The sequence below is a fragment of the Mobula hypostoma genome, chromosome 18 (assembly GCF_963921235.1).
Source record: "Mobula hypostoma chromosome 18, sMobHyp1.1, whole genome shotgun sequence".
Lineage (NCBI taxonomy): Eukaryota > Metazoa > Chordata > Chondrichthyes > Myliobatiformes > Myliobatidae > Mobula > Mobula hypostoma.
Window position 1 is genome coordinate 9968078 of NC_086114.1, and position 20427 is coordinate 9988504.

The 20427-nt window shown below is 42.1% G+C and overlaps 1 protein-coding gene across 1 annotated transcript; it reads right to left on the reverse strand.

Annotated features, from left to right (window-relative positions):
- Positions 1–595: 595 nt before the first annotated feature.
- LOC134358151 (cocaine- and amphetamine-regulated transcript protein-like) lies at positions 596–16647 on the reverse strand. The gene is made up of 3 exons (XM_063070143.1): positions 16412–16647; positions 15795–15878; positions 596–1051 (listed from the first exon to the last, which is right to left on the reverse strand). The coding sequence occupies exons 1-3, from the start codon at positions 16553–16555 to the stop codon at positions 947–949; spliced, it is 333 nt and encodes a 110-aa protein (XP_062926213.1). The 5' UTR covers positions 16556–16647; the 3' UTR covers positions 596–946.
- Positions 16648–20427: the final 3780 nt, after the last annotated feature.

Here is a 20427-nt window from a genome sequence, read left to right on the forward strand (position 1 = left end):
TGTGCCCTCTGTTGGATCCAACTGTTTAAGTTTTAGATTAGACTGTTTAACTTTTATTTTATATAATTACTTATATAGAAGTAACTGTTTACTATGCTTCCTAGTGGCCACAGTATGTCTGTGCAGTTGTTCAGTGTGTTTCCCTAGCAGTTACTTCTGGAAGCCTCTCTTGGTTCTGCATTATTTGGATAAGAGCTTTCTCATTTGTTGACTCTTACCTACAAATTTGAATGGAATTTTTCTTATCTAGGATATAAAAATAGCTGACTGCAAGGCAGCACCATCTTAATTTCTTTGCCCTGTTAAAGCTGAATAAAACTATAATGAAGCAAGAAATTTTTGTGCTTCTTTCCTGACTTCTGAAAGCACTTTGGACTGAAACATCAGAATCCAAGACCTCCTCACCCATTCTATCATAAAATGAGGTTCAAACCAAAGCTTGGCCACGACTGTCTTTTGGGTGAATTAACAAGCCTCTGAGTTGTATAAGTTATTTAAGGATGGTCACCTCATTTCAGTTTCATTGTGTTTGCCATATCTTGTAAATAATTTACTTTTAAATTAATCCCTCACTTTGTAAATTGTGGTGCCTAAAGGTTTAAACAGCATGGCAGATATACTCATATAAAAACATTTCTTACGTTTGAACAAACAAAAATTGTATTGAAACCTGTAACACTCTGGCTTGTACCAAGACTGCCTAGTTCAATACCAAAACATTGAAATCTTGACACTACACAAAGTGCTTTAGAAGAAATAGGATAGCAGATTTAATAATAGCTTGTATCTTTTCAAATGACACTGAAACATACATACAGAACAGAGCAATTGTACAGGAACAGTTTTATGTAGTGGGATAGTAACATTTTTATTTATAATATGTCCAACATATTAATTTTCTTCACTTAGCCATTGAAAATAGAAATGATTTTATTTTGTCAGATCTCTACACGCATTTGAAGAGAAAGTAGTTACATTTAGAGTTCTGGCAGTTACAGGTTCTCCAAATCCTGGGTCCTTTTCTCACTGCGCACACATCCCCAATGTAACACTGGAAACAGACAAACATAAGGAGATTCAGGTTAGATATTTGTCCTGTATGCAGAATCTTTTACATTTTCATTTCTCAGGACATGAAGTTGCTGTCAAGGCCAGCTTTTGTTGCTCAAACCTAAAAGAAAGGATCTCCTATTATTAATAGAATTTTTGGCCAGGCAAGAATAAATAATCATCATCATCGTCATTATGTGCCATGCTGTATGACATGGGCAATCGTGGTCTTCCAGCTGTATGACCATGATTGTTCTTGGAAATTTTTTTCTACAGAAGTGGTTTACCATTGTCTTCTTCCAGGCAAAGTCTTTACAAGATGGTAACACTGGCCGTTATCGATCCTCCTCAGAGATTGCCTGCCAGCGTTAGTGGTCACAAAACCAGGATTTATGATATGTACCAACTGTTTGTACGACCATCTATCACCTGCTCCCATGATCCCAGGGCTAAGCAGGTACTACAGCTTGCTGAAAGGTGGCCTGCAGGCAGCAGATGGAAGGAGTGTCTTGTACCTCTTTTGGTACGGAAGTATCTCCAACCTGCCTCCCCAGGAATATAATGTAAATATAATATAAAGAAATATAAAGATCAATCCATGGCATATAGACATCAACATTTAAGAGGCATTTAGATGCACACATGGACAGGCAGAGAACAGAGGGGGAAGGACCATATGCAGTCTAAACAATCAGAATCAGGTTTGGTATCATTGACGGAGATGGCCGGTACTAGGGTTGGAGGATTTTCTGTATATGTGAGTGGGTGGGAGGGAGGAATGAGGCTTGTTTTGATGCTATTGACATAGTTGTGTTGTTCTGCTAAACATTGTGGGCATGTAACATTGGCACAGAATGTGTGGTCACACTTTCAAGCCGCCCACAGCACACCCTTGGGTTGTATTGGTTGTTAAGGCAAACAACACATTTCACTGTGTTTTGATGTACGTGCGTAAGTAAATGAATTTGAAACTGACATATGCATTTTATTTATTGTTTTGTAGCAGTGGTATAGCAAATATATAAAAACTCTTGGTTACAATAAGAAATATAAACAAATAATACAAGAATTTCAAGTTTATTGTCATCTGACTGTACATGTATGCAACCAAACAAAATAACATCCATGGTGCATCCACAAAACGTATATCACACACAGAATATTAACCAAAATATTATCTTAAATAAGTTAATAAAATACAATTCAAAATGCATGTAGTGGGCAGCACAGATAAACACTAACAGCTTGCTGTCCCAGTGACGCAACCTTGGTGGTGGCAGAGTATTCATTAGTCTTACAGCCTGAAGGAAGAAGCAGTCCTCGTTCTGATGCTCCTTTACCTCCTTCCTGACAGTAGAAGGTCAAAGGGATTGTGGGGTGGGTGGTAGGCATCATCAACAATGCCTCATGCCCTTTGTCTGCAATGCTCCCGGTGAATGTCACAAATAGAGGGGAGTGAGACCCCAGTGATCTTCTCAGTGGTTTTTGCTATTCTCTGTTCTTGCAGCTTCCGTACCACACAATTACTCAGCCAGGCTGGACACTCTCGGTGATGTTCCTGTAGAAAGTTTTTAGAATGAGGGTAGGGAACCTTGCGTGCCTCAATCTGCTCAGAAAGTGTTGATGCTGCTGTGCCTTCTTGGCTAGTGAGGAGGTGTTGTGGATCCAGGTTAGATCATTTGTTATATGCACAGCAAGGAACGTAATTAATCTTCACTCTCTAGTCCACAGAACCATTGATGTGCAATGGAGAATGGCCAACCTGTGCCTTCCTGAAGTCCACAATCATCTCTTGCCTTGTCCACGTTGAGAGTCAGGTTGTTGTTCTCACATCATTTGACAAGCCTCTCTACCTTCCCTCTGTCTGCAGACTCATCATTGTTGCTGATGAGGTCAATCACTGTGGTATCATTAGCGAACTTGATGCGCTTTGAGCTGGATATGGCAGTGCAGTTGTGAGTCAGCAGCATGAACAGTGGCGGGCTGAGCACACAGCTCTGGGGAGCACCAGCACTCTGTGTATTGGAACTTGAGATCCTGCTGCCAATTCAGACTGACTGGGGTCTTTTCATGAAGAAGTCCAAGATCCAGTTATAGAAAGGGGTGTCGAGTGCCAATGTGGACATTTCCCCACCAGCCTCTGTGTTAAACACTGAGCAACATCCTAGTGTATGAGGCATCATTTTCTAGGTGGGACAGGTCAGACTGGAGGGCTGAGGTTATAGCGTAATCAGTGGACCGCTTTCAGTGGTTGATAAACTGAAAAGGGCTCAATGTAACCGGAAGTTGGGATTTTATACAATCCATTACAATCTGCTCAAAGCACTTCATGATGGTTGAAGTTAGTGTCGCTGGACAGTAATTATTTAGGTCAGTTATCATTGCTGTCTTGGTCATCACTGGAATGATGGTGGCTACTTTGAAGCCTACAGGGGCAGTGTCGCCATGGAGCTCATGCAGCGCTTCCCCACCATGAGCACGGGGTGGGGTGTGGGGAGCGGCAGAAATGTAAACAGCAATAAGCACAATGGCTGTGAACTCTCTTGGTAAGTAGAAATGCCTGCACTTCAGTAAAAACTTTATCTGCGGTGAGCTGCAGATCTTATTGATGTAGACAGAAAGACCTTCTCTGATGGTCTTGAGTACATTCACAGCATTTCAGAGTGACCAAAAGGAGATTAAGCCTTCTAGTTGGATGGCCAAGTATTGGAGTGGTGTTCTGGAGCCACGTTTCTGTCAGGACAAGTGTGCAGCAGTCCCTCATCTTCTGCTGGCTCAGACGCAAGTAATCCAACTTACTTTCTAGTGGTTCAGCGTTAGTGAGTAGAATCGTCAAAAGCATGGACCTGCAGGGATCCACTTTAAGTCTCACTCGAATATCTGCACACTTACCGCATGTCTGCATCCTCATGCACTTTTCCAGTGTCTGATTCCCCCAGTAAGCCACAATGCAGAGCAAGGACCTGCTCCCTGTGTTAGTCCTTAACTACACAGCTCCTTGTTATTCTACTCACTAGCGAGGTACACCTGCAGAGTTTAGTGTTCTTTAAGATCAGCAGAGTTTTATGGTCATAGAAAAGATGAACAGAACAACAAATTTCACATTGATTGGAGCTGCTGTGACTGTGTGCACCGCCATCTTCTGGTGTATAAAAAGAGCAAAATAGTGAGGTGGTATTCATGGGTTCAGGGAGCGTTCATTTATCTAATGGCGGAAGGTAAGAAGCTGTTCCTAAAATACTGAGTGTGTATTGTCAGGCTTCTGTATCTCCTCCCTGATGGTAGTGATGAGAAGAGGGCATGTTCTGGATGGTGAAGGTCCTTAATAATGGATACTGCCTTATTGCAGCATTGCCTATTGAAGATAGTGGAGTAAACTTTCAGACATCATGTGCTAAAGGGCTTGTTCCAATGCTGTATTGTTCTGTATTTTATTATTTCTCTCCCCAGTGTAGTTTAGATTTACTTTTATGTAATTGAGCAGTAACTGGAAACAAAGACTGTTACAGTGGAAGGTTGGAGATTTCTGATGTAGATTAGGGGACTATTTTGTCAAGCACCTTCGCTCTGTCTGACAAAAAGGTGGGTTTTCCTATTGAACACCCATTTTAATTCTATTTCCCATTCCCATTCTAACATGTTCAGTCCATGGCCTCCTCTACTGCCATGATGAAGCCACTCTCAGGTTGGAAGAGCAATGCCTCGTATTCCATCTGGGTAGCCTCCAACCTGATGGCGTGAACATAACTTCCTCTAACTTCCAGTAATTTCTCACCCCCTTGCCTTGCTCTATTTTTTGAAACTCCATTCTGGCTCCTCCCTTACCCCTCTCTTCTCCCCACCTGTCCATCACTTCTCTCTGGTGCCCCTCCTGCTTCCCTACTCCCTCCACTCTTATCAGATTTCTTTACCTCTTCCACCTATCAGCTCCCAGCTTCTCTGTTTATCCCATCTTCCCCTCTCCCCGGGTTTCACCTATCACCTGCCAGCTTGTACTTCTACCCCTCCCCTGACTTTCTTAGTCTGGCTTCTTCCCTTCTTTTCCAGTCTTGGTCCAGAAACATCAACTGTTTATTCAACTCTTAAATAAGGAGAAGAAGAAAAAGATTTGCCAATGAGAAGTAGAGAAGTAAAATTGGAAATTGGAATGTTCTGCATCCTTTAAATCTCCAACAACAATTCACAACATGAGAGTGTGATAGGACAGGACAGGACAGTACAGCCCAGTACAGACCCTTCACACCACAATATTGTGCTGACCTTTTAACCTACTCCTAGATCAATCTAAACCTTTCCCTCCACACAGCCTTCCATTTTTCTTTCATTCATAGGCGTATCTCTTAAGTGTCCCTAATGTATTGGCCTCTACCACCATCCCTGGCAGTGTGTTCCATGCACTTACCACTATGTTAAAAAAATCTACCTTTGACATCCTTCTATACTTACCTCCTATCATGTTAAAATTATGCCCTCTCGTATTAGACATTGCTGCCCTGGGGAAAAGGTGGTTGTTTTCCACTCTACATACGGTTCTTTTCATCAAATACACCTCTATCATCTCACCTTTCATCCTCCTATGCTCTAAAGAGAAAAACCTTAGTTCGCTCAACATTTTTTTCATAAGAGATGCCCTCTAATCTGGACAGCGTGCTAGTAAATCTCTGCACCCTCTGATTCCACACTTGCAGTTGTTCACTTTCTGTGGAGTTGAATTGCAGTCACTATATCATTTCATCAAAATCTGTACCTGTAACATTAATTATGTGATAATTTTCTGTAGGGAATATAATGTCCTAATAAGGTAAATGTTTACAAAACTGTGGAGGTCCCAAGAGGTTGCATTTGAGATGCCCTTTTCAGGAGGGTAGGAGTAGCGTGGTGCTAACTGTCCAACGATATGGTGATATGCAGGGTATTTCTCTGCCACAAGTAATTGACTGATCTGTATGCTTTTCCTGTTAATGGAACTTATGTTTGAAGCCAGCCTTCAATGTGCCTGCAATTGCAGAAAGCAGGTTGTCTGATTAGATAGTCATGTATTCTGTGGCTACTCCAGTGGGTACAACTGCTCGTTTATGCAAATACCTGATCATGTGGGGGAAACTTCATGCATAAAAGCTTTCAGACATGGTCAAGAGATTGAGTTATCCAGACCAAGCATCAGAATGGGGAAGAAATGCAATCTAAGTGACCTTGACTGTGGAGTGGTTATTGGTGCTAGATGGGGTGATTTGGGTATTTTAGAAACTGTTGATCTCCTGGAATTTTCACTCACAACAGTTTTTAGAGTTTACAGAGAATGGTGTGGAAAAATAAGAACAATCCAGTGACTGACAGTCCTGTGGGCAAAATTGCCTTGTTAATGAGAGAAGTCAGAGGAGAATGGCCAGACTGGCTCAAGGTGACAGTAACTCAAATAACACCGCATTACAACAGTGGTGTGCAGAAGGGCATTTCTAAATGTACAACACATCAAACCTTGAAATGGGTGGGCTACAGGAGCAGAAGATCACAAACATACACTCAGTGGCTACTTTATTAGCTACCTCCTGTACCTAATAAAGTGGCCACTGGGTGCAGAGTGGAGCAGAAATATAATGAAAAATGAGAAATTAGCCATGATAATAGATATTATAAAAGGTAGATTAATGTCAATTTCATTGACAAATCTTCTGTCTGAGGGAGTGACAGGTAATTCCTTATCCATACTTATTTCCACTTGTTCACAGGTACATCACTGGCAAGACCAATACACCGTATTAAGTAACCTGCTGGCCACTTCAGAGGGCAGTTATGACACAATCACAGTGGTAGAGTCACACATGGTCCAGATCAAGTAAACAAGACGATTTTCTTTCCCTACAGAATATTAATGAATCAAATGGATTTATTATGCCAATCTAGTAACTCCATTGTCATTATTACTGGCACTATCATTTTTTTTAAACTTGTTTACCTAACTACTTGAATTTAAGTTCCCTTGTTGCTGTGTTGGAACTTGAGCTGATGCCTCCAGATCAATAACTCAGTTAGTTATTATGCTAGCATGGTGAGAATCAATAACTTGCCTCAATTCTATTTTACATGATCTCTTTGTGAAAAATGAGTGTTTAGGCTTGAGTTCAGCTGTGATCAATACTTCTACAGTTAAATCATCTTTTTTTTCCTCATTCTAATGAGAACCAGGAAGAATATACCATTTTCACTTAATTTTGTTATGCAACTTTAAGATTACAAATTTTAAGGCCATAATAAGATCGTAAGACATAGAAGCTGAATTGGAACATTTGGCCCATTAGTTCTGCTCCACCACTCCATCATGACTGATTTATTATCCCTCTCAACCCTATTCTCCTCCAAGAGGACCTCAACCTTGTCATTAGGTTTGGAGGCTTGCATGCCTCAATGACCCGAAGAGCTATTTGGCTGGAGTCAGGGTTTCCATGCTTTGGCTTAGTAGAGTCACACATTCCAACCAAATCAAAGGGTAGAGGCCAGACTAGGAGTGGTCCACCGGTCCTTCAGGTTTGAAGGTTCAGCTCATGGCTAACAACCCTGACTGGTAAAACAAAATTTGTTACAGAAACAGCAATGAGGAATCCTTCTACATCTGAGTGTGACGGTATTCCTGAATCTGCACTTGGGACCTGTGTGACTGATGACAGTGAAAACCAAGCTATTGCCATGGTGAATGAAGGAAGCCCTGAATGCCACCAGAGATGGAAGACCTTCATTGCTGCTCTAACTTCCAGTGGTGTAACAGGGAGTTCAATCAATCAATCAACCCCATTCACCTGCCTTGATCTGAATCTCTTGCCAGCTTGCAGAATGTTGACACAAATGGTATGGAGTTCTTCCAACTACAAAATAATGTTAACCTGTTCAAGTTAGTCAGGTGGGTTGGCAGTTTCTCCGGATCTTTTTAACGAGCATGTAAATCAATACCTAGGAATAAATTAAACCTCCAGTGTATAAGATATAATTCTCGTCCTAAATAAGATAAAGCATCATGCAGTTCTTCTCACAATATATCCCCGGTCACCTTGTGTACTTGTGACTTACGTCAATAAATTCCTAGAACTTCTGTCAGGTCTGGGAAAGAGAGCTTACAAATTAGATTTAAGTAGCAGAGAATAAGGGCAGTGGTGGGCATAACAAAGGGAATATCAAAGGGTGAGACCAAATAACTTAAAGCAGCAGTTAGAAGCTATTATGTTAATTTACCTGTCTTATACTCAGTGGCCATTTTATTAGGTACACCTGCTCATTAGCACAAATATCTAAACAGCCAATCATGTGGCAGCAACTCAATGCATAAAAATATGCAGACATGGTCAAGATATTCAGACCAAACATCATAAGAGAGAAGATCTAAGTGACTTTCGCCATGGAATGATTGTTGATGCCAGAAGGGGTGGTTTGAGTATTTCAGAAATTGCTGAATTCCTGGATTTTCACACAAGAAGGTGACAGTAACTCAAATAATCATGTGTTACAGATTGGTGAACAGAAGAGCATCTCTGAATGCATAACATTTCAAAACTTGAAGCGGAAGGGCTACAGCAACAAAAGACCACAGCAGGGTTCCACCTCCTGTACCTAATAAAGTGACCACTGAGTGTGATGCTAATAGCATGGCTGTGGTATATGACTAGATTAACAGAAAAAGACTATATCAAAATAGCTGATTTGTTATGTGTTTGATTTGTTTATGATATACATAAATGATCTGGATGAAAATGGAGATGGCTGATTAGTAAGTTTGCACACAACACACAAATTGTCAGAGTATGGATCATAAACACAAAGAGATTCTGCAGATGTTGGAAATCCAAAACATCACACACAAATGCTGGAGGAACTCAGCAGCTCAGGCAGCATCTATGGATAGGATTAACAGTCAACGTTTCAGGCTGAGACTCTTCATCAGAACATTTGTTGATAGTGAGGAGAGGTATCAAAGGATTCGATAGGACAAGTGCCTGCTGGAGATATGAGCAGAGAAATGGCAGATGGTGTTTAATCTGGATGATTGCGAGGTGCTATGGGAGGTCAAATGCAAAGCAGTATGTAGTAAATGACAGGACCCTTAGGAGGATCATTGATATGTGGAGAAATCTCAGGATGCAAGTCCGTAGTTCTCTAAGAATGGCTGTACAAATACATAGAGTAGTAAAGCAGGCGTGCAGCATACTTGCCACTATCTGTCAGGGCATTGAGTATAAAAATCGTGAAGTCACGATGCAGCTGAGTAGAACATTCTTCTTAAGCCCATCACCCCTACTGGGACATAGGCTGCTGATAGCAGCTCACCAGAGTCTTCTGTTCTAGGCCAGTCTTTCAAGAAAACCCTTCTGCTCCCAGGAGCTTTTGTGGCACTGTGTTTTTACAGATGGTGTTAGTAGCCCCAAGCCCAATGCTCCTCAATTCACAGCCAGACTTAGGACCATCCATGGCAGAGTTGAATAGAACTTTATTTGGCCACATTTGGAGTAGCAGGTGCATTTCTGGTTGCTGCTTTACATGAAGGATGTGGAGGTTTTGGAGAGGGTGCAATTGAGTTTCACTGGGATGTTGCCTAGATTCGAGAATTTCAGCAATAAGGAGGTGTTGGACAAACTTGGGCTGTTTCTCTGGAACATAAGAGGACTAGGGAGACCTAACAGAAGAATATAAAATTATGAGAGGCATTGATAGGGTACGTAGTCCCAGAGCATTAGTACAATGCTTTATAGTACTGGCAACCAAGGTTCAAATCCTGCTGCTGCCTGTAAGGAGTTAGTACGTTCTTCCGTGACTGTGCGGGTTTCCTCCAGGTGCTACGGTTTCCTCCCACAGTCCAATGTGTACCGGTTGGTAGGTTAATTGGCCATTGTAAATTGTCCTGTGATTAAGCTAGGATTAAATCGGGGGATTGCTGGGTGGCGTGGCTCAACAGGCCTGAAAGGCCTATTCCACACTGTACCTCAGTAAATAATTAGATAAAGAGAAAAATAAAACTTTAAGGTGATAGGTGGAAAGTTTAAAAGTTTTTACACAGAGAGTGGTAGGTGCTCGGAAAGCGCTGTCAGAAGTGGTGAAAGCAGATATGATAGTGATGTTTACGAAGCATTTAGAAGGACACATGAACAGGCAGAGAATAGAGGGATATGTGATCATGAGCAGGCAGATAGGATTAGTTTAATATGGCATCATGGACAGCACAGACGTAGGACTGAAGGGCATGAACCTCTGCTGTACCTTGGGTGCTGTCTGTGTGGAGTTTGCACCTTCTCTCTGCTCTGTGTAAAAGTGACAGAATCAACAGTGGAATGGCTATAACCTGTGGGAATATGGACTTGGAGCAGTGGAGTGAAATTAACCTGAAAAACTCTTTCATCAGCTCTTGGTGGACTGAGCAACCTCCCTCTATACCATAATTTGCTTTGATTCCCTATAAATGTCAGAATTAGATTCTACCAAGAAGATACCTCGCAAAGAATCTCATTCATAGAAACAAGGTTTTAGATAGGAGACAAGTTCATTAACACAGCCCAACTAATTTCCCGTTATTTATTGATTTGTTCTTCACTGTTGACTTCAGGGTTTGTGTACCATTCTCTCATTGACTTTCCTTAAATCCTCATCAAGATCTGAGAATTAAGGAACCAGATCAGATTCAATGGGAGAACTCTTTTTAGCAGAAAATTTTTGTTCTGTACAAGAAGCAGTTTATAAGACAATATAGATTTGGATTTTTTTTCTTTGTAGAACCTTCTATATTAACATAAAGTGATAGAATGCACTGTGTTGAAAGCCCCAGTAATCACAAATATATTTTGAGTGACATTTGTCATTCAGCACTGAAAGAGGCCCTTTGGCCCAACTGGTCCAAGCTAACCAAAATTCCCATCTAAGCTTCTCCCATTTGAGATCCAGGTTCAATTTCCATCAAGGTCTGTTAGGAGCTTGTTCTCCCTGTGACTGTGTGGGTTTCCTCCAGATGATCTCGTTTCCTACCACAGTCCAAAGACTTACAGGTTAGTAGGTTAATTGGCCTACATGTAATTGGGCGGCATGTGCTCATTGGGCCAGTAGGGTCTGTTACTGTGCTGTACTTCTAAGTAAAAAGGACAAGGCATTGCAAACATCCTGACAGGGCTTTCTGCTAAGTGTGTGTAAATTTATCCTAAATCTACACAATCACCTAAACTGGGGATGGATTGATGAGGAATTAAGGACATAGAACAATAATATTCTGCAGTCCTGAGATGCAGGGGCTAATTGCAATACTCCAACCTCCTTTTGGATTCCAGACCTAATCAGTTCCCCTCTACCACCACTCTGCTCCGTCAAGTGGAATTAGTCCTTACTCTTAATAATTTCTCCTTTTGCTCCTCCCATTTCCTCCAAACTAAAGGAGTAGCTATGGGCACCCGTATGGGTCCTAGCTATGCCTGCCTTTTTGTTGGGTTTATGGAACAATCTATGTTCCGTGCCTATTCTGGTATCTGTCCCCCACTTTTCCTTCGCTACATCGACGACTGCATTGGCGCTGCTTCCTGCACGCATGCAGAACTCGTTGACTTTATTAACTTTGCCTCCAACTTTCACCCTGCCCTCAAGTTTACCTGGTCCATTTCCGACACCTCCCTCCCCTTTCTAGATCTTTCTGTCTCTGTCTCTGGAGACAGCTTATCCACTGATGTCTACTATAAGCCTACTGACTCTCACAGCTATCTGGACTATTCCTCTTCTCACCCTGTCTCTTGCAAAAACGCCATCCCCTTCTCGCAATTCCTCCGTCTCCACCGCATCTGCTCTCAGGATGAGGCTTTTCATTCTAGGACGAAGGAGATGTCTTCATTTTTTAAAGAAAGGGGCTTCCCTTCCTCCACTATCAACTCTGCTCTTAAACGCATCTCCCCCATTTCACGTACATCTGCTCTCACTCCATCCTCCCACCACCGCACTAGGAATAGGGTTCCCCTGGTCCTCACCTACCACCCCACCAGCCTCCGGGTCCAACATATTATTCTCCGTAACTTCCGCCACCTCCAACGGGATCCCACCACTAAGCACATCTTTCCCTCCCACCCTCTCTCTGCATTCCGCAGGGATCGCTCCCTACATAACTCCCTTGTCCATTCGTCCCCCCCATCCCTCCCCACTGATCTCCCTCCTGGCACTTATCCGTGTAAGCAGAACAAGTGCTACACATGCCCTTACACTTCCTCCCTGGGACCATTCAGGGCCCCAGACAGTCCTTCCAGGTGAGGCATCACTTCACCTGTGAGTCGACTGGGGTGATATACCGCGTCCGGTGCTCCCGATGTGGCCTTTTATATATTGGTGAGACCCGACGCAGACTGGGAGACCGCTTTGCTGAACATCTACACTCTGTCCACCAGAGAAAGCAGGATCTCCCAGTGGCCACACATTTTAATTCCACATCCCATTCCCATTCTGACATGTCTATCCACGGCCTCCTCTACGGTAAAGATGAAGCCACACTCAGGTTGGAGGAACAACACCTTATATTCCGTCTGGGTAGCCTCCAACCTGATGGCATGAACATCGACTTCTCTAACTTCCGCTAAGGCCCCACCTCCCCCTCGTACCCCATCTGTTACTCATTTTTATGCACACATTCTTTCTCTCACTCTCCTTTTTCTCCCTCTGTCCCTCTGAATATACCTCTTGCCCATCCTCTGGGTCAACCCCCCCCCCCTGTCTTTCTTCCCGGACCTCCTGTCCCATGATCCTCTCGTATCCCCTTATCACCTGTCCAGCTCTCGGCTCCATCTCTCCCCCTCCTGTCTTCTCCTATCATTTTGCTTCGCCCCCTCCCCCTCCAGCTTTCAAATCCCTTACTCACTCTTCCTTCAGTTAGTCCTGACGAAGGGTCTCGGCCTGAAACGTCGACTGCACCTCTTCCTATAGATGCTGCTTGGCCTGCTGCGTTCACCAGCAACTTTGATGTATGTTACTCCAACCAGGAGTTGTTTTCCAAGAGAAAAAGCAGTGTTGCTGTAATTGTACATGGAGGGGTAGAATCTACCTCTTTTAGCAGTTAGGTTTGCATCTAATGTTAAAGATTAAAGATTACCTTTGTTTGTCACATGTATCCCAAAACATCGAAATATACAGTGTTTTCAGTGTTAATCAGAGTTGTTTGCATCAACAACCAACACAGTCTAAGGATGTGCTGGGGACAGCCTGCAAGTGTTGCCATGCTTCCAGCACCAGCATAGCATGCCCACAACTTCCTAACACTCACTAACCCATATGTGTTTGGAATGTGGGAGGAAACCAAAAGTTCAAAGTAAATTTGTTATCAAATATATGTCACCATATACAACCTTGAGATTCATTTTCTTGCTGGCATACTCAATAAATCCACAATAGAATCATCACTGTAACAGAACCAATGAAAGACCACTCGTGTGCAAAAGACAAAAAAAACTGTACAAATACAAAAATAAAGAAACAAGAATAATAAATAAATAAATAAATAAATAAGCAAGCAAGCAATAAATATCGAAAACATAAGATGAAGAATCCTTGAAAGTGAGCCCATAGGAGTGGGAACATTTCAATGATGGGGCAAGTGAGGTTGAGTGGAGTTATCCTCTTTGGTTCAACAGCCTAATGGCTGAGGGGTAATAACTGTTCCTGAACCTGGTGGTGTGAGTCCTGTGTTCAATGCTTCAATCGAAGCACTCAGAAGAAACCCATGGGGTCACGGGGAGAACGTACAAATTCCTTATAGACAGCGGCGGGAATTGAATCCCAATCTTACGAGTGCTGCATGAACCGCTGCGCTACCGTGCTATTTCCATTTAAATAGTTCCATTTTACAAAATGATATATTTTGTGGGCATAGTTTTAAGATAATAAGCTGCAAAAATAGACGGGGAGTTGAGAGGGGAGTGGGAGGGGATCAGGAAAATATTGCCGGCGGTCTGCAATTCGCTTTCAACGAGGAGGAACCACGGGGGAAAGTACGGGGGAGGTCAGACGTGGTGGGACCCATGCACTATAAATCATCACGTCACTCTGAAATCACCGTACCACACAGTTGCGTTGTATCCTTGATACTCAGAGAAGGGGGAATTAATCAATTTTAACGCGGAACTTTAAAAACATCTCATTTTAACCCAGCAGTTGGGTAAGTCAGTAGATTCAAGATTCAAGATTCAAAACTTTATTGTCATTCTAACCATACATCAGCTCTGCAGGGCAGAATGAGACAGCGTTTCTCAGGAGCAGTGCAATCATAACATAACAAACGCAACACTAAATAATAAACATAACAATAAATAGTAAAACACAACAGCCACATGTCAGTTAAAATCAGTTATAAGTGTCCAAAACAGAGTCAGGTAGAGCAGCTATTTAGCAGTCTGACTGCCTGTGGGAGGATGCTGTTTAGTAGCCTTGTGGTTTTAGTTTTGATGCTCCTGTAACGTTTGCCTGATGGCAGAAGAACAAACAGTTCATGGAGAAGGTGTGAGGGGTCTTGAATGATGTACCGTGTAACACAATGGACAACACTAACTCAAAAGGTGCAGTCTCCAGTACTAGTAATCCGTCCCTGGGAGTCATAGTCCATGGAACCAATTTCCAGTAGGGTGAAAGCGATTTCAGATTGGACGACCTTTTACCCTCTAATGTCAGAGAGATGGGAAAATGTTATCCGGAATACTTGGTCCTCTCTCAGTGCCTTCCCTCCAGATGTGGGCATTGCCACGTCGCAACGAGGAGATGGGATGCAGATTGCAAACTCATTTCCTGGGGAATGGATGCTATTTAATCCCCCCCCCCCCCCACCACCACCACCACCATTCAATTCATCCAGCATTTCGGATCGACATTCTCGATCTGATGTTGAGCCAGAACTCAAATAGATTCGTCAGTTGCTCTATTCGTTGACAAGGTTAGAGTTAACTTTGTGTCAGACTCGAAGCTGTTTCACCATAAGGCTATAAACCATAAAACAAAGGAGCAGAATTGGGCCATTCAGCCCGTCGAATCTACTCCGCTGATGGCTGATGGCTGATTTATTATCCCTCTCAATCCTATTCTCTTCCTTTCTCCCCGTCGCCCTGATTGACCAAGACCACCGCCCCAGTTATCTCTGTATATCAAACCTCACTTCTCCATGCAAACAAATGGGTATAACTTGAGATCTCGGATTATTAACACTTCTCCCCCTTAACCCTTGGTAATAATGGTAATGGAAATCGACTAGCCAAGAGCTAAAAGACACAAGAAGCTTGAATTAAAGTTCTGGTCGCAGAGGCAGACCGGCTGAAAGAGAAATGAATTCATATTGCATGGCGGAAGAAAGCGGCCAGTACAAAACATTAACTATACTTCATGTGCAGCCAGAAGAAACAACGGAGAAAACGCAGACCTTTCCCGGGATATGACTGCCCAATCTATGGACACTTCCTATTTATGAACGAGCTCTCGTGGTATTATTCAATTCAAAACTCGGCGTACATACTGTACATACGAACGGCAGAACTAGTTCTCTCTCTATTTTCAATATTTTTTCTTTATTATCAGTCTTTTGCGCTTTGATGCTCTTCATTATTATACCGAGAGGTCTGGTTTCCATACCGAGTATTTTTTGTGGATTTTCCCACAAACGGGCAGAACTGACTTTTTGATATCGGTAAAAACGGAACCCTTTAGTAACTCGGGAAGGTGGGGGGGGGGGAGGTTGGTTGCTGAACAACAAAATAAGTCGACTCTACCTGTGGCCCTTGTCCATACTTCTTCTCCCAGGTTGGAAGCCGTTTGGTCTGTAGTTTCTTCAGCACCTCGTGCAGGGCTCCGAGCTGTCGTCCAGGGGAGGGTGTGCAGCGGGTGGTTTAGAATTAGAGAGGTTTGGTGAAATTCTTCGTACTATATAGTCCTCCAAACAAATATTATAAATGATTATAATTAACTCACTACTTTCCCTGGAGGTTTGGACTTTGGGCATCTGTAATAAGCTACAAAATTTCCGTTATCTTAAATACCACTTCACGGCAACAAAATATTGGTTTTAAAGGAAATGTCTTTAAAAAGTCAAAAAGAGGAGATTTAGTTTAATTCAGCATTGCGTGCCGAGGGCCTGTTCCTGTCCTGTACTATATTCTATGTTAAATACGATGTTATAACTTCAACCTCAGTTTTATTTCCACGCACCCGTGCGCCTGGCACTGTTCGCTTAAACTAATTTAAATGTTTTAACTTTTAATGCTTAACAAAATCACAACAATCAAATTCACACTCCAGTTGAGAGAACGCACATTTAACTAATCAAGAACGTCAAGCTGCCCCCTACAAGATTACCCCATTGCCAGTAACAAAACAACGATAAACCAACCAGTTCCTTTTCGCTGGAAGGATAAGAATTTTTTGAGTAGAAATCTCGCAGGGCTCTTGTCTCCACATCAGAGTTCTCGGTGCCAATAGCCGTGGTGAGTAAGGCGGAAAAGTAGACGGCAAGCAGAAGCCGGTCGCTGACCATGGTGCTGAATGAATTTCCGCCCGGCTGACGTACGGAAACGGGTTTGGGAGCTTGGAGTGTTTAACTCTTTGTCCCAGCGCCCGACTTTTATACAGTGGGACTATTGGTCTGAAAACACGCAATGACTCCTCCCAGGTTAGGGGTGGGCTCAAAGGCTTTGCCGATTGCTGCCAATTCTTTATCAGGAGAAGCTGTCGAAATTGTCCACTCCCCTATCTATATAATTACCAACCTGCCAGTTCCAGTCTCAAAGAGCGATCTGGAATTAAGAATCTTTTGCTTTATTAGTAGAGAACGGTCTGATATCTAATGAAAAGGATTTCAATCCTATCGTTATTTGACAGTCCTACCTTTCTCCACACAAGGTGGAAACATTTGCTTTAAAAATAACCTGTATCAGTCTGGATGCAGTGTCTTGGCTCCAGCCGTCCAGTGTCCATTTCCCTCCACAGATGCTTCCTGACCCACTGAGTTCCTCCAGAATGTTGTGCGCTGCTCCAGATTTCAGCATCTGTAATCTCTTGCTTCTCAAACCTATTAACTTGAATTCAGAATCAGTCAGGTGTGTGTGTGTGTGTGTGTGTGAGAGAGAGAGAGAGAGAGAGAGAGGGGGGGCAGATAGAAGGGAAGAGGCAGGGAAAGCAGGGAAGAGAGAGACATAGAAAGGGAAAAGAGAAAAAGAGAAATGTAGAGGGAAATATAGTTTGGGGAATCAAGATAGAGAGAGAAGGGAAGAGAGGGTGAGCAAAAAGATTCAGAGAGAAAGAAAGATTGGGGAAGAGATTGGAGAGAGAGAGATGGGGAGAGTGGGGATGAAACAGAGAGAATAAAGCTGACTGGCGTTGCTGTAAGACAAAGCATAAGACCAATGGGCCAAATAGCTCCCTACCCTGCTATTCAAATGAGCAATCCTGTAATTACTGAAAAAGACAAATGGAATGAAACAATAACAGAATTTTTTTCCATTGTTTGTGTTACTGTATTCTGTAACACAACTGCAGAAAATACATTAGCAATTTATTTGAAATATAACATGGAATCCCGACAAAGAGCCAGTGACTGTATGAGCCCAACAATATTAGATGGTTTCAGTCAGTGTTAATAGTACTCTCAATAGTGCAGTGGTTACTGTTTGTCATCGAATTGTGTTTCTGCACAATTCCCGTTATCACCCAGAGAACATACTTTAATGAATATAAGCCGTCACTTAGATTTTCATTTAAGAAAGAAGAGTAACATACACAAAATGTTGGAAGAACTCAGTAGGTCAGGTAGCAGCTATGGAGAGAAATAAACAGTTGATGTTTTCGGCCAAGATGTGGAAAGAACTCTTCCCCTTTCCTCTCTAGTCTTGAAGAAGAGTCTCAGCCCAAAACATCAACTGTTTGTTTATTTCCATGGATACTGCCTGACTTGCTGAGTTCCTCCAGCATTTTGTGTATTTTCTTAGGTCACATGGATGAAAGAAAAATAGTGGGCTATGAGGGAGGAAAGGGTTAGATTGATCTTGGAGTCGGTTAAAAGGTCAGAACAACATTGTGGGTCAAAGTTTCTGTACTGTGCTGTACATTCTACCTAAGTATGTTCCACTTTACAAGTGTGTTCATTCGTGAATGGGACTTGTTCTGCTGTTGTTGTTTTGTTATGTTGTTGTTGCTTGAACATTGTAGGCATGCTTTGTTGGCACCGGCACATGTGGTGACACTTGTGAGCTGCCTCCAGCACATCCTTAGGTTGTTAATGCAAATGGTGCATTTTTCTGTATGTTTCAACTTGCATGTGATATACTGTGTATAAGTTAATCTAAATCTGCTTGCATAAGTGATGGTTCATTTTGCTGCAATCTTTATAGACTGGTCAGCTGTTTAGGGATTGGGTTCACAGTCTCAGGATAAAGGGTCTGGCACTTAAAACTGGGATAAGGGTTGCAGATCTTTGAAATTCACTCCCGCAGTGAGCTGTGGCTGATCAGCCATTGGGTATATCTGCGTAGGAGCTCAATATATTTTTCGACATTAAGGAAATCAATGGAAATGGGGCTATTGATGAAAGTGGATAAGATTGAAGTCAACCCTTTACTTAAACAGACAGTCAGCAGGCTTGAGAAATTTCTTGACACACTCTTGCTTTTGTTTGTTGCAGGACCACTGCAACCAAACGTAATTCTGTCTTCTCCACACATATCAGATTCAGAATCAAGTTTATTATCACTGAGATATGTCATGAAATTTGATGTTTTGCAGTAGCAGTACAGTGCAATACCTAAAATATTGTTATAGAGTATTTTACAATAAGAAATATATTTTAAAAAGTGCAAAAAGAGAGTAAAATAGTGAGGTAGTGTTCAATCAATTCCTTGGTCTTACTGACATTGGGTGCAAGCTTGTTGTTGTGACACCACTCTACCAGCTGATCTATCTCACTGCTGTTCACCTCCTCATCACCATCCAAGATTTTACAAACAATAGCATACAGTATGCACATACATTCACTCTTACACACACAAACATATGCACACTCACAGATAGACAGGTACACACACACACAACTTGTAGAGAGCACCAGACGGTGATCTTGTGCAGGAATCCCAGCTAATTTAAATCTCGTGAAGACCAGACTCCACTTGAAAAATGTCTTCAGAAGAAGGTCTAGAGGAGGTTAAGGAAAATAATCCCAGGAATGAGAGGATTATCTTATGAGGAGTTTTGATGGGTCTGGGCATGTACTCACTGGAATTTAGAAGAATGGGGGGGGGGGGTATTGCATTGAAACATACAGAATATTGATATTGAGAGGATATATGCAATAGTGGGAGAGTGTAGGACCAGAAAGCACAGCTCAGAATAGAAGGATGTCCCTTTAGAACAGAGGTGTGGAAGAATTTCTTTAGACATAGGCATATGGATTTCATTGCCACAAGTGGCTGTGGAGACCAACTAATTAGGTACAGTATATTTAAAGTGGGGGTTGATAGGTCGTTGCTTAGTAAAGGTGCCAAAAGTTATGAAGATAAAGCAGGAGAATTGGGTTACAAGGGGGAAAAATTCAGCCATGATTGAATATCAGAGCAGACTCGATAGGCTGAATGGCCTAATTTTCTCCTATCTCTTATGGTTTTTAGTGCATAGAATGTCATCCCGACCTTAATTGTTTGTGGCTATTCTAACGTTGATGCTGCACCATAGCTGTCCTCTGCGTGATAACAAATTCAATGAAACTGAAAGCTAAAATGGCTTCTGACTTTGGAGACATTAGGACCTATTTGCTGTCAGGACCCTTGACTGTCAGAGCAATGGTTAATGGGGAAATTGCAGACATTTTCAATAACTTCCATCCATTCATTCAGAAAGTTGTCTCAACCTCCTCCACAGTCAACTGAATGAACTATTGCATTCAAAGATCTTGACAAACACATCACATTTCTTTATATTATTAAATCATGAGTCAGATCATTTAATTAGAATGCTCCCTATGCAACCTACTGGATATTAATTTCAAAGGCTGCTCTCCTATATAAGGTGATAAGTATCCGGTGTTAATCCTAGTATTTGCTATGTCAAATATCACTTGCCTATTTGAATGAATTTACATATGAAAACTAATATTATTTACTTAACATTTTGCTCTGGTTTCAAATCTTTCTTTATTTCCATATTTTAATATAGTACAGAACTTTAATTTAAAGAGCACAGTAAAACTCTCCACAAACTTCCTTATGAAGCTATTAATAAGTGCTATCTAATCACTGTTTTCGCTTGAGGAAAATTTGGTTGCCTTCTAGAAAATATGAGCAAATAACACACAGAATATTAATCATCGAACCGCAGAGTCCCTGAGATAGCCTAGGAGTGTTCAGTTTAGTTCAGTTCAGT

Excerpts from the sequence above, each read along its gene's own strand:
- LOC134358151 (XM_063070143.1), bottom strand. The coding sequence starts at position 16,555 with ATGGTCAGCGACCGGCTTCTGCTTGCCGTCTACTTTTCCGCCTTACTC. Across the intron at positions 15,879-16,411 it reads CTTCCAGCGAAAAGGAACTG|CTCGGAGCCCTGCACGAGGT; the intron begins GTTGGTTTATCG and ends CCTGGACGACAG. Across the intron at positions 1,052-15,794 it reads AGTATGGACAAGGGCCACAG|TGTTACATTGGGGATGTGTG; the intron begins GTAGAGTCGACT and ends GTCTGTTTCCAG.